The 12,468-nt window shown below is 35.7% G+C and overlaps 2 protein-coding genes across 4 annotated transcripts in view; both read right to left on the reverse strand.

Moving 5' to 3' along the window:
- The window catches only part of caskin2 (CASK interacting protein 2), a 70,704-nt gene extending 66,591 nt beyond the window's left edge, over window positions 1–4,113 (reverse strand). For 2 of the 3 annotated variants that reach the window (XM_067369608.1, XM_067369607.1), the window contains exons 1-2: window positions 3,942–4,113; window positions 3,225–3,582 (exon numbers count right to left, since the gene is read on the reverse strand). In XM_067369608.1, the coding sequence (XP_067225709.1) occupies window positions 3,225–3,318 (94 nt within the window). In that variant the 5' untranslated portion in view covers window positions 3,319–3,582; window positions 3,942–4,113. The remainder of the gene's footprint in view (window positions 1–3,224; window positions 3,583–3,941) is intronic. The other variant, XM_067369609.1, reaches the window with a different exon arrangement.
- A 1,453-nt stretch (window positions 4,114–5,566) lies between these two features.
- st6galnac1.2 (ST6 (alpha-N-acetyl-neuraminyl-2,3-beta-galactosyl-1,3)-N-acetylgalactosaminide alpha-2,6-sialyltransferase 1, tandem duplicate 2) lies at window positions 5,567–10,502 on the reverse strand. Its single transcript, XM_067369061.1, has 9 exons — window positions 10,396–10,502; window positions 10,031–10,265; window positions 7,966–8,128; window positions 7,710–7,878; window positions 6,523–6,661; window positions 6,337–6,440; window positions 6,111–6,194; window positions 5,905–6,004; window positions 5,567–5,746 (listed from the first exon to the last, which is right to left on the reverse strand). The coding sequence occupies exons 1-9, from the start codon at window positions 10,500–10,502 to the stop codon at window positions 5,567–5,569; spliced, it is 1,281 nt and encodes a 426-aa protein (XP_067225162.1).
- Between the last annotated feature and the right edge of the window lie 1,966 nt (window positions 10,503–12,468).

Here is a 12,468-nt window from a genome sequence, read left to right on the forward strand (position 1 = left end):
AAACCAGAAATGAAACTGAGATTGATCAAAGCTGAAAAGTGGACTAACTATGCAGCTAAATTTATATTTTTATTGCAGCTAAAAACAATAGCTTTTCCCACAGACATGTACTAACCAAAAGCGAAGCAGTGTTTCCACCAACAAGTAGTTTGTCTCTGGAATTAACCTTTGTGTGGCACAATAAGAAACAATTAGAATATGAAATCCAAATATACAGCTATGTGGACTGGGATTTTAGACAAATAAGATTTCACAGAAGGTGGAGCTACACAGTGCTATGACACAAAAACAGAAACCAAATAATGTCAAACAGCCATCTCTGGTTAGGATAAAAATATAGATTTACTTGAGATATCCTATATCGCTGGTTTCATCTCAAAATACCCAACTGATCATTTATTATAGCTTGTCAAATTTGCCCTTATTTGAGTGTGAGCAAAAAAATGCATTTTTGTGTGTGTCCCTTTAAATGCAAATGACCTGCTGCTCCCACCCCGCTTTACAGAAGAGGGTGGAGCTTTAACAGCTTACGCTTCTGTTGCTCAACAACAACAAAGCTGGAGAATCTCATGCAGCCAAAATGACTATTGTTAGTAACGGTGTTCAGCCTTACATTGTTCAAACCAGAGTCGGACACTGATGGAGAGACTCAGGAAGAAGTTACAATATTTAGAATGCATCTAGACATTTCTGAATGGTTAGTGGATAAATTTATGTAGTTGCTGTGGAGTTGACTCAACACATCGACTAACATGAGCATAAAATGATGGCATGGTAACAGCACTCTACTACAAAAACCTCTTCCTCTTCTCAAAAGCAGCCCAACATGGCCTCACCCCCTTTCTTGCATGTTCCCGAGGGCAGGATTTATGTAAATTTTAGGGTTAGTGATGTCACTAACCTGGGATGAAGCTCGTTGTAGACCCTAACAGCAGTTTGCTGTAGTTCTTAAAAAGCGATTTCTGTTAAAGAAAATCTCTCCCTTTGCATTGAATTTTGAGCGTCATAACTTTGCAGATGTTGTTTAAGCTCTAACAGCAACATTACACACTAACTAAAGTTTAAAAAGTGAAATCATAATCAACCACCCCTTTAAGTTCATTTTAAAACTATTAAAACAAATTCAAAAAGTGCATTCACATGCAGTCATATCTAGTAAGCAAATAAATGTGAGGATCTAGATTTAAGATGTTAAATGTGTCTTCTGATCTGCACTGTTTGTGTTTTCTACAGTAGGCTTGTGTTCTGTAGGCTAATTAAGCTAAAAATAGAAAATGTATGCAAGCTCTCAGATAATGTTAATAATACTGTCCATCCCTTAATTATCTCTAGTTTTGATGAATATTTAAAAGCTGACTGTAAGATGCAGGTCTGCTCAGTTGAAGGAATGGCCGGCTTACACAGTTTATACTAGATCTAGTGATGACTGACAACATCGCTCATGGATTAACTCATTGAGCAGATTCCAAAACAGTCCTGAGTAGCCTGACCCATCTGTCATGAACAAGAGGAGAGAGTATTAAAACATGTATATGCTTGCGTTAAACATGCTTTGTGTGGCTCAACTCATCTGTATTGCTGGTATTTACCCCAGTAATTTACAGGGCTACTACATTTTTAGGGAACAAAAGCGAATGAAAACAAAGCAGCCCGTGACATTAAGAAACAGTGAACAGTGTGCAGAAATCCAGCTCTCTTTAAAGTTAATCTGTCAGTTTGCCATATGGGTTATCCCTGATTTGTAACAAGACGGGAGGGGGCAGGGATGAACAAGATACCAGATTTTTGACAAAATGGAAGATGGAAAGGTTGTTCGAGGTTCAATACAAGTTACACTCAATCTACAGAAACTGTGGCATGACTGACCCAGTGCTCCTTTTCTTTAAAGTGGGCATGAAATGAAAATTCACCCAATATATTTTTAAATGCATGTTATTGATCTTGAATGATATTTGATTTTTTGTTTTTTTATCCCATCGTAATTTTTAATTAAAATATCATAACTTCTCTCTTGTGGCGTATGCTGGATATCTCCACTTTAATCCGTGCCCCCTTCTTAAACTCAACCTCAAGCTTGCATTCAGATCCACCTCCATGAATGTTGGATAGAACCAAGTTCCCACCCTACATTTTTTTTTTTTCCGATAATCAATTTCAGTCATATGTACATCACAACACGAAAGAAAAGATCTGTTGCTACTTCTGTTTGATTGCGACTTTAAAAAATTAATTCAAATGAAGTTATTTTTTGACACTTTTATAAAGGCACAATGAACAAAGTCCAGCTCAAATCAGAAATAAATTAATTTGATATATATATATTTTTTAAATCAAGTAGTTCAATTAGAAGTTCGACCCAGTTCCACAAATTTTAATCATTCAAAAATTATTAAGATCGATATGAATTTTTGACTGACAGGGAACACATTCAATAATTATATTCAATATTAACAGCACTGTGCTCAATATCTTTTAGCAGAATATGACCACAGTTGGACTGACTATCACCATTCAGATATGCAGGGGAGTTCATTGACCGTCTGGCCCACCAGGAACTGACCCTCCAGTCGATACAGTCTCCATCTGCTTGGGAAAGACTTAGACTGTCCTGAAAACAACCTCTGCAGGTGCACTGCACTAACTTGACCCCTTATGACTAACAGACTACTTGATTTAATCTCCAAAAAAGGTTTTGGCATACTATTCCAACTACAGTTGAAGTCTGAATGTACCCATTTACATCTAGTGTTTACATAAAGTCATATTGCACACATTACTGGAATGGCCAAGAAATGCTAATGGTCTTTTCATGTTCAGTTTGGATGCAGCTGTTGTTTAGTGTCATACAAGGCTGATTCAGTGATTAGTCTAGACTCTGTTATTGCCACTGCAGCTCAGAACTACCTATTTAGTCCCTAATGGTTAATCTTAACAGACACAGTAACATCTAAGCAAGTCAAATCAATGACTTATGCACTTGAAAATAAATTCTTCACCTGAAGAGTACACGATAACAGCATTTTCAAGAATGATTGTACAGTACAGGGTATCAAGTTGCAGCTTAGCTCATTTAAAATATGTGAAACAATGAGATTACTTAACACATGACGTATATGATCTGTGGCTGATAACGCGTTGACAAAGAATTTGTTAACTACATTTAACACACAATGACTAGCTGTTAAAAGAAGAAATATGTATTTAAAAAAAAAAAAAACACTCACTATTTCGGTTGGTCTTGATCTTGGCCAGAAGTTTATGAGCCAAGGGAAGGTCTCCATTCTTCACAGCCAGAAGAAGGTCCTGCTCCTTGCCCATGGCTCTTGTCCAGCTCCCAGAAGAGTGTTACAATTTGGATTCACAATATCATGATTCTCTCTGTACACGAAACCTTGGATTTGGCTTTTGGTTTACCTTATCATTTTTTAACAAATATTGTCAAAACATTTAGCACGTTAAGATTTTAATTTGTATTTGTGTTGTTTTAAGGTCGTATGCTACATAAAATAGATGTTTGTTCTTGAGCAGTGGGTATATACTGAATGTAAGCCATCCTTAAAGCCACAAACATCACATGGAAACCTATGGGAAGAAGAACAGACATGCGGTGTTAGCATTATCATAACACTTTAACATATTTGAACATAAAACATTGTTTTTGAAGAAAACAGTGTATGATATCTTAAATCTGTAACACAACTGTATTTAATTTCTCTTTCATTTACAATAAACAAGCAACCACCACTTCCAAGGCAACCTTATAGCACTTCTGTGATCGTTTTTTTGTTATGGAAAGTAGCGTATGACGGATAATAAGACGTTTAAAATGACCCTAAACAATAATGACAACTTTCCTGACCGGTTACTTGTCTGTATGTTTGTAGTCAAAAGCTAAATAGGGAATACACTTGCCGTGTAGAGCTGTAGGATCAAATACTCACCAACACGTAGTCAGGTCGATTAAACGTTTAAAGCCACTTATTCCACGAAACCCAAGTAGTTCAATAAGTATAATCCCGTTTATGACTTCTGTTCCTGTTGGGGAAATCGCAAAAGCGCAATGCTATACTTACAGTCTATGACTTGAACGTGTTTGACACAACACAAGTGACCGATGCGTGAGCGCGCGCGCGTCTATCACGCGCCTCCCTGGTGTAACACTCTTCCTGAAAGGTGCGCTTTTAAGTCTCACAGACTCTCGCTTCAATTTAACGATTCCAGGAAAAAAGGATAATTGCGAATATATTCTATAAAATCCCCAGTATGTTTAAATCACTGGATGTAATGTTCTAAAGCGGTCTATATCTTTGCATGATATATTTAGTTTGTATTTATACCATAGGTGTTAATCAAGACCATCCTAAAAGTTATCTCACAATTGTCTCCGTATGCTTTGATAATAATTTTGGCGATATAGTCAAGGTAGACTTCTGGGATCCTAATGTAAAGTCACTGTTGTTTCTGAAGTAAGTGCGACATCTGGTGGATAGTTCACCTATCTTTTACTCACCCTCATGTTGTTCCAACCTGTATGAGTTTTTCTTCTGTTGAACTAAAAAGAAGATATTTTGAAGAATGTTGGTAGCCAGACAGTCCCTTTGACTTCCATAATAGCGGTGGAAAAAAATACCATGGAAGTCAATAGGTGCCATCAACTGTATGGTTACCAACATTCTTCAAAATATCTTATTTTGAATGGTAAGGTTATTACATCTGGAAAGAATTCGTTTTTCTTTGTTAAACAAGCTGGATCAATTTGATAAAATTTGGTTTCCCCTTCTCCATTACCTTGATAGCATAGCTTGAGTAACTGTATAGCATTGACTGTCCCATTATTGTGATATAAGTCATAGGGTGGTATGGGGATTGTTTTGCTTTTTTTATTTTTATTTTGTGTTTGTTTCTTCCTTATGTTTATAATGAGGAATCATAAAAGCTATGTATAATGATTGTCGAATTGTCGGATTCCCTAATAAAAAGATTCTAAACACAAAATATCTTCTTTTGTGTTCAACAGAAAAAAGAAGCTCATAAAGGTTTGGAACAACATTAGGGTGAGTAAATGATGACAAAAATTTTATTTTTGGGTGAACTATCCCTTTAATGATGTAAAGTCCCACCAAAGTTCCTAAAATTCACCTGCACCCATAAACTAGTTGTTAATTTGTCATTTACTGACTCCCTAAATGACACAATATGCAGAAACAACTTGAATGGAGACAACATCACTGTGCAATATAATCCATGTCTTTCAATAATAAACCGCAAAAAAAAAAACAACTGAGTAACCTAGTTTAATGCTCTAGAGTTGCTCATAATGATATAAGAAAACATAACTGACTTACTTTGGTATTTTTCAGTTAATTCATTGTTTATTGCAGAATAAACAAAGTAGAAACAAACAATGCATAAAGTACAAAATGAAAATAAAAAACACCCTACATTTGCAACAAGTTACACCAGCTCTCTCATTGTGAAATAACACTGACTGAACTATATTCTTTTTATAGTAATTATTTGGGTCATTTCAAGGAAGCTGAATTACTTTTAAGATACCCAGATTCAATTAGATATCAGATTTTCCCAAATACAGCCAGATAAATTTGTCGTCATGAAATTTCTTCCAGGTATTCATCTCCAAACGATAATCGTGATTAGCAAAAAACACTAGTTTAGTGTGTTCGGTGTCATAGTAGTAGTTTGGATATTTCCGATAGTCAGCTGTGCTAAAACCGTAGACTCTCACCTACATGAAGAGCGGGAAAAACAAGGAATCACTATAAAATAATTTTACTTAACTCAGGATAAGGTCAAATGAGAGAACAAATCTACATGCGTAAAAGTAAACAATTGTGCTTCATTTTAAAGAGAATGCGTTTCATTTGTATGAGAATGACCACTTACAATGTCACATGTGTGCATAGCCAGTAAAAGAGTAAATGCTCCATTAGTGGGTCTGACCAGCCACCATCTTTTAGTTTTCAATTGTTTTGCCCTAAGAAACCTAAAATGAAAAGTGTGAGACGTTGCCAGTAACAAATAATGAAATGGTAACTTCATGCACTAAATATATGCTAACATAACTAATGTATGGCAATTTCAGCCCCTACCTGTTTCGTACATATCTTAGAAAGTCTGGATGGAGGATGTAGTAAGAACTTTCATTAAAATGCCCACTGTAATAATTCCTTGGCCTTTAAAATAATAAACAACAACAACAAATCACTGAACGTAAAGCATATGTAAACCAATCAATATTAGTGTGTAGATTTTTTCATTTTTGGTTTATGATGACAAATATTGATTGATAATTACATTTCTGTTAGAACGACTTACGTTCGTCCACGATATGGTCCTGATGGTATTTTTCTGTTCTTCGTAAGGGAATCGAGAAAGTTGTAGTCTCTTGGACCCTCAGGGATTAGAACATATTTAATGTCCTTCCATAAAAAGGCCAAAAAAACTATTAGAGATTCAGCCAAAGTTGCCCACGTATAAGAACAAGTGATGGTTAAGACACACCTTGTCAGTAGGAATCTGTTTGAAACCTCTTTTTTTGTGTAACATGAGTGACTGGATTAAGGAATGTGCTGTGTGCACATAAACAGATGTCCTTTTCCCAACATCCTCCTCATGTCCTGCTATAATGGCTGCATTCACCCTATCAGAAACAAACAAGTGAATAAGTGGTTTTATTAAAAGGTGCCCTAGAATTTTTTTTTAAAAGATGTAATATAAGTCTAAGGTGTCCCCTGAATGTGTCTGTGAAGTTTCAGCTCAAAATACCCCATAGATTTTTTTTTAATTCATTTTTTTAACTGCATAATTAGAAATGAGCCGATTCAGGGTATGTGGCCCTTTAAATCTGGTGCTCCACACCTCAAGAGCTTGTGCTTGCCTTAAACAACATAAAAAAAGTTCACACAGCTAATATAACCCTCAAAATGGATCTTTACAAAGTGTTCTTCATGCAGCATGTCTAATCGCGTAAGTACAGTGTTTATTTTGATGTTTACATTTAATTCTGAATGAGTTTGATAGTGCTCCGTGGCTAACGGCTAATGCTACACTGTTGGAGAGATTTATAAAGAATGAAGTTGTGTTTATGAATTATACAGACTGCAAGTGTTTAAAAATGAAAATAACGACGGCTCTTGTCTCTGTGAATACAGTAAGAAACGATGGTAACTTTAACCACATTTAACAGTACATTAGCAACATGCTAACGAAACATTTAGAAAGACAACTTACAAATATCACTAAAAATATCATGTTATCATGAATCATGTCAGTTATTATTGCTCCATCTGCCATTTTTCGCTGTTGTTCTTGCTTGCTTACATAGTCTGATGATTCACCTGTGCAGATCCAGAAGTTACTGGCTGCCCTTGTGTAATGCCTTTCATAATGTAGGGAACATGGGCTGGCATATGCAAATATTGGGGGCGTACACCCCGACTGTTACTTAACAGTCTGTGTTATGTTGAGATTTGCCTGTTCTTCGGAGGTCTTTTAAACAAATGAGATTTATATAAGAAGGAGGAAACAATGGAGTTTGAGACTCGCTGTATGTCCTTTCCATGTACTGAACTCTTGTTATTTAACTATGCCGAGGTAAATTCAATTTTTGAATCTAGGGCACCTTTAAGTCAGTACAAATATCAATATAATAAATAAATAAATGTTTGTTTTTGAAAACTTCTATTTACCTGAACACATAATCAGTAGAGTCAATCTCCGTCCCCAACCTGGAGCCATTGAGAATGCCACCACTCCCAACAACAGCACAGCGAATACAGCCATCTTTCGCTGTTGTAGGTACTTGTAGTAACTGGGTAGATGCAAGTTTAGGGATGGTGTCAACAGCTGCTTTTATTGCTACAAAAATGAGGAAATACAGCATTATTTAAGCTTCCTAGTATAATAATTAACCATCTATATTATCATTTTTCTGATTTAACAGACCTGTGTAATTGAGTCCCATATAGCCAAAGGGGTTGTTAAAGTGATAAAGCCGGTTCCACTCACTCACGTTGAGATGATCACTTTGTAAAAACAGCTGAATGTTTGGAATAAATTTCTCCATAAACACTGGATTAGAGGAATTTCGCAAGGATGCCATGCATTCCTGAAAAACATGTTGGAAACATCTTATAAACCTTGTAAAGCCTGTAAATGGAACAGTTTATAGAAAAGTTTTGTATACAGTACTTGTCAAAAGTTTGGAAACATTACAATTTTGAATGTTTTTGAAAGAAGTCTCATGCTCAACAGGGCTACATTTATTTAATCAAGAATACAATAAAAACAGTAATATTGTGAAATATTATTACAAAAATAATTGTTTTCCATTTTAATACATTTAATAATGTAATTTATTCCTGTGATGGCAAAGCTGAATTTTCAGCATCATTTCTCCAGTCTTCAGTGTCACATGATCCTTCAGAAATCATTCTAACATGCTGATTTGCTGCTCAAGGAACATTTATTATTAATATTATTATTAGTAAAAGTAAAGACTAGATTTTTGTTTTATGATTTATGTAGATTTATGTTACAAAGGATTTCTATTTAATAAATCCTTTATGGATAGTTCACCCAAAAATGAAAATTCTCTCACCATTTACTCCTCTTCAAGTTGTTCCAAACCTGTATAAATTTATTTGTTCTGCTGAACACAAAGGAGGATATTTGGAAGAATGTTTGTGACCAATCAGATCTCATCCTCCATTGACTACCATTTTTTTTTTTTTTTTTACTACTATGGTAGTTAATTGGAGGTGAGATCTGTTTGGTTACAAACAAACATTCAAAATATCAGCAGAACAAATACATTTATACAGGTTGGAACAACTTTATGGGGACGACAGAATTTTCATTTTTGGGTGAACTATCCCTTTAATAAACTTTATAAATACATTTAATAAATGTAAATAAATTCTGTTTATTGAACTTTTTTTTCATCAGAGAATCCTGAAAAAAGTATCACCATTTCCACGAAAATGTTAAGCAGCACAACGTTTTTCAATAATGATAATAATAATAACAAAAAATGTTACCCGAGCACAAAATCAGCATATTAGAATGATTTCTGAAGGATCATGCGACACTGAAGACTGGAGTAATGATGCTGAAAATTCAGCTTTGGTCACAGGAATTAGATTATATTTTAAAATATATTCAAATAGAAAACAGTTTTTTTCATTTGTAATAATATTTTGCAATATTGCTCTTTTTGCTGTATTTTTGATTGAATAAATGCAGCATTGGTGAGCATAAGAGACTTCTTTCCAAAAAAAAATTTAATGTTTCCAAACTTTTGACAAGTATGTTTTATACCATATTTGATATATTCAACTTTTATGGTTCATATTATATAGAGATCACACTCAAGGAGGAAGTTTTTCACAGGCCCAAACTGAGCAAACATCAGTAATTTGGTGCAGTTTTTATTTATATGGGCAAAAAGATGAAATTCTGATAGCTTGTAATGTGAATCAGCATCTACTTGTCAGACTGCTTAGATATAATGCATAAAAATATTAGTTGTCACTCTATATCTCACAATACTTCATTTTTTAGAAACAAATAAATGAATAAATCAAGTAAAGCTAAGTTGCTTCAGTCCAATAAAAGTTCATCTTGGAATATTACTACTAATAATAGTTATCTTTATGTTTTTATAAAAAAAATATTAAAGATTCCTCAGCAAAATTACACAACCTGAAGGTGGACATTTTTTGAATTTCTTTAGAAGGCCTTTTATTTTAAAGGCAGATTGAGCAAAACAGGTTTTTCAGTAAGTTTTGACCATAATTTAAAGGCTTTAGAAATTGACATATCAAATATGGTAGGCTTTATAGGGTGAAACATGTTTCCCACTTACAGAACAAAAAAATATGTGATAAAGAGTACAAAGTGTCCAAAACCCCTCTAACACACCATTTTTTCACATCTTTTTCAGCAGGGTCACCCACATTAGCAGGATGTTCGCAAACTTTTCTCTATTGTTATTGTCCACTGTACTTACACTCTGTTTAAACTGTGGATCCAATCGATAAAGGTCATCAAATTTCCACTGGGGCAGAGCAGTAAAGTTGTGCTTGTCCATAATGGGCACAAGGGTTGACTGAGTCCCAAGAGGTTTAGGGCTGTTTGTAGTGTTTGCTCCTGCATCAGTCACGGCAGAACTGTTGTTCAGGTCAGGCTCCTCAACTCCCTGCAAAGAATCTGTGACATTGCCTTCCACCCAAAAGTAGTACTGTCTAAGGAGAAGAGATTGCAGCTATTATAGCCTGTAACTTTACATGATATCATGTCAGTACCAATAAAAGTAAAATGTTGAATTTAAAAACGACAAATTTGAATTTAGTAGCCTATATTTTCGTTTCTTACCGCGCATTTGCATTTATAGTCAAGTTTCCACTGTAAAATGTTACAAAAAATACCAGAAGTAGTAAAGTTATAAGGGAGGTGGCCAAGAATATCCTTAGGAGAAACATCCTCAATGAAAGCTTTCAAGCGCACCTGTGAACTTAGAGCCTGATTAACGTTAACGACTCAAGTGAGCTGTCTACCTAAACACATTTTTTGAACATCATTTGCGCGTTACACTGTTAACACTAATATGGACACGCTTGATTTGAAATGATTTAAGTTGGGTGATTCACATTTTGTGGCGAGCCAGCCACAAACACTGCCTTGTTCTCACAGATCTCGTTTGTTTTTGCTCTTAGACGATAGACTCTAGAACCAATGAGGTTTGTGTGCAATTTCTTCCCCTCCTCCTTTTCCTTATATGTCGTGAAGCGCGTGCGCTGAGAGGTGGAGGTTATCGTTCTTTCTCTGGCTCTGTTTACACCTGGACGTACAGTCTGTGATCAAGACGCGTTCTGGTCGATCGGATCATAAGTAGACTAGGGAGACACACTACCTGTTTTCATCTGCTAATTTAATCCGTCTTTTTTGTCCACTTTCTACTTCTGTCCTGATTTCGGGGAGGGTCTATGGGCGGGTAAATGTATGGGTTTATTTATTTTTTTCAGGTATGGACAAAATAAGCACGTGCGTGTTGCCTCACACCTCAGTCATACAACGAAAATGCGTCGTGCCTCAAACTAAAGGCTTCCGTCATCGGACAAAACGGCATCGCGCATCAGACTGAAATGCTGCAGGTCTCAGGAAAAACAACGTCAAGTGTCAGGTCTCGACTCGTACATGCATCGAACGAAACAGCCTCAGACCAAAAGGCTTCAGACGAAAAGGCATCGAATGAAACCGACTCAGACTAAAAGGCATCATGCTTTGTTGCTGTTGTTTTGTATAGCCTAATTTTATTGGCTTTTATCCCATCATAATGCCGTCCTCAGTTGTCTTTTTCTTTACTGTTACTGTTCCCAAATTGATGTAAGGTGTGTGTGCGTGCATGTTAATTATAGAATCTATCTTTGGTAGCCTATTCATGTAGGCTATATATGTAATCCCTTGGCGAATAAGAAAAGAACATGGCAATTTTCACATTGGTCTGCAGAAAAACAGCAACCGGTATTCTGTTTTTATTGTTATTTTTATTTTTTATGCATTGCATTTTTATTCTTATGCATTTGTTTCCTTTTTATGTAAAGCACTTTGAATTACACTGTGTATGAAATGTGTTAAATAAATACATTTGTCTTGCCTTGCCTAATCGACTCTCTGACAGTAGGTGGCGCTGGAACAGCAGAAATAAAAGTTTTCTTGGTAACCTCTGTCTGTACACAAAGCAGCTGTGCTTATAACAATGCATTCAAAGAGCTCGAAAGATTTCTTTTTACGTCTTATAAAAATGAACCATGGTATTAGTACGGTGGCCGAGAGAGCTCAACGCGCTGCAAATGAAGAAAACATCATCAGTTTGACAACACACGCGCTGCAAACTCCACGTTTTCTTTATTTGCAGCGCGTTTCACTATTTGTAAGTGTGGAGTTTGCAGCGTGTGTGTTGTCAAACTGATGAAGATGTTTTCTTTATTTGCAGCGCGTTGAGCTCTCTCGGCCACCGTATATTTGTAGTAAAATTATTGTTATATAAATAGTAGCCTATCAATCCACAAAAAAAGTTAACACACTTCTAACCATTGTTAATTTTCACGTGTTCACGATAGTTTTCATTGCAACAAGCTAGTTGCAAAGTGTTATTTTGCTAATTTTTCTATAGCCTACATGCATATAAAACTAGTGGATAATACAAATTTACAAAATAATCTCAGTGGGATATGTTTTATCTAACTTAGTGTAACATTTAACGGAAAACTGCGTGCACGTGACGTCACATTGAGGCGGGGCAATTTCAAAGTCAGTTTCGTCTGATGCTTTTTAACACACCAAGCCAACGGTCGGTTTTCCTCAGTGTGTTCTGCACTGTCGGCTGAATTTGGTCCTCGCCTGCTTTTTTTCAGCCGATTCGAAATGTCGAATTGGCGCGTGCAC

Source organism: Chanodichthys erythropterus, chromosome 19, assembly GCF_024489055.1.
Source record: "Chanodichthys erythropterus isolate Z2021 chromosome 19, ASM2448905v1, whole genome shotgun sequence".
Classification (NCBI taxonomy): domain Eukaryota; kingdom Metazoa; phylum Chordata; class Actinopteri; order Cypriniformes; family Xenocyprididae; genus Chanodichthys; species Chanodichthys erythropterus.

What these genes read in the sequence shown, in the direction of transcription:
- st6galnac1.2 (XM_067369061.1), bottom strand. Translation starts at nt 10,502, where the DNA reads ATGTTTCTCCTAAGGATATTCTTGGCCACCTCCCTTATAACTTTACTA. An exon ending in ATCCACAGTTTAAACAGAGT is followed by an intron (nt 8,129 to 10,030) that starts GTAAGTACAGTG and finishes CATGTTTTTCAG; the next exon opens with GAATGCATGGCATCCTTGCG. An exon ending in TCTACTGATTATGTGTTCAG is followed by an intron (nt 6,662 to 7,709) that starts GTAAATAGAAGT and finishes TGTTTCTGATAG; the next exon opens with GGTGAATGCAGCCATTATAG.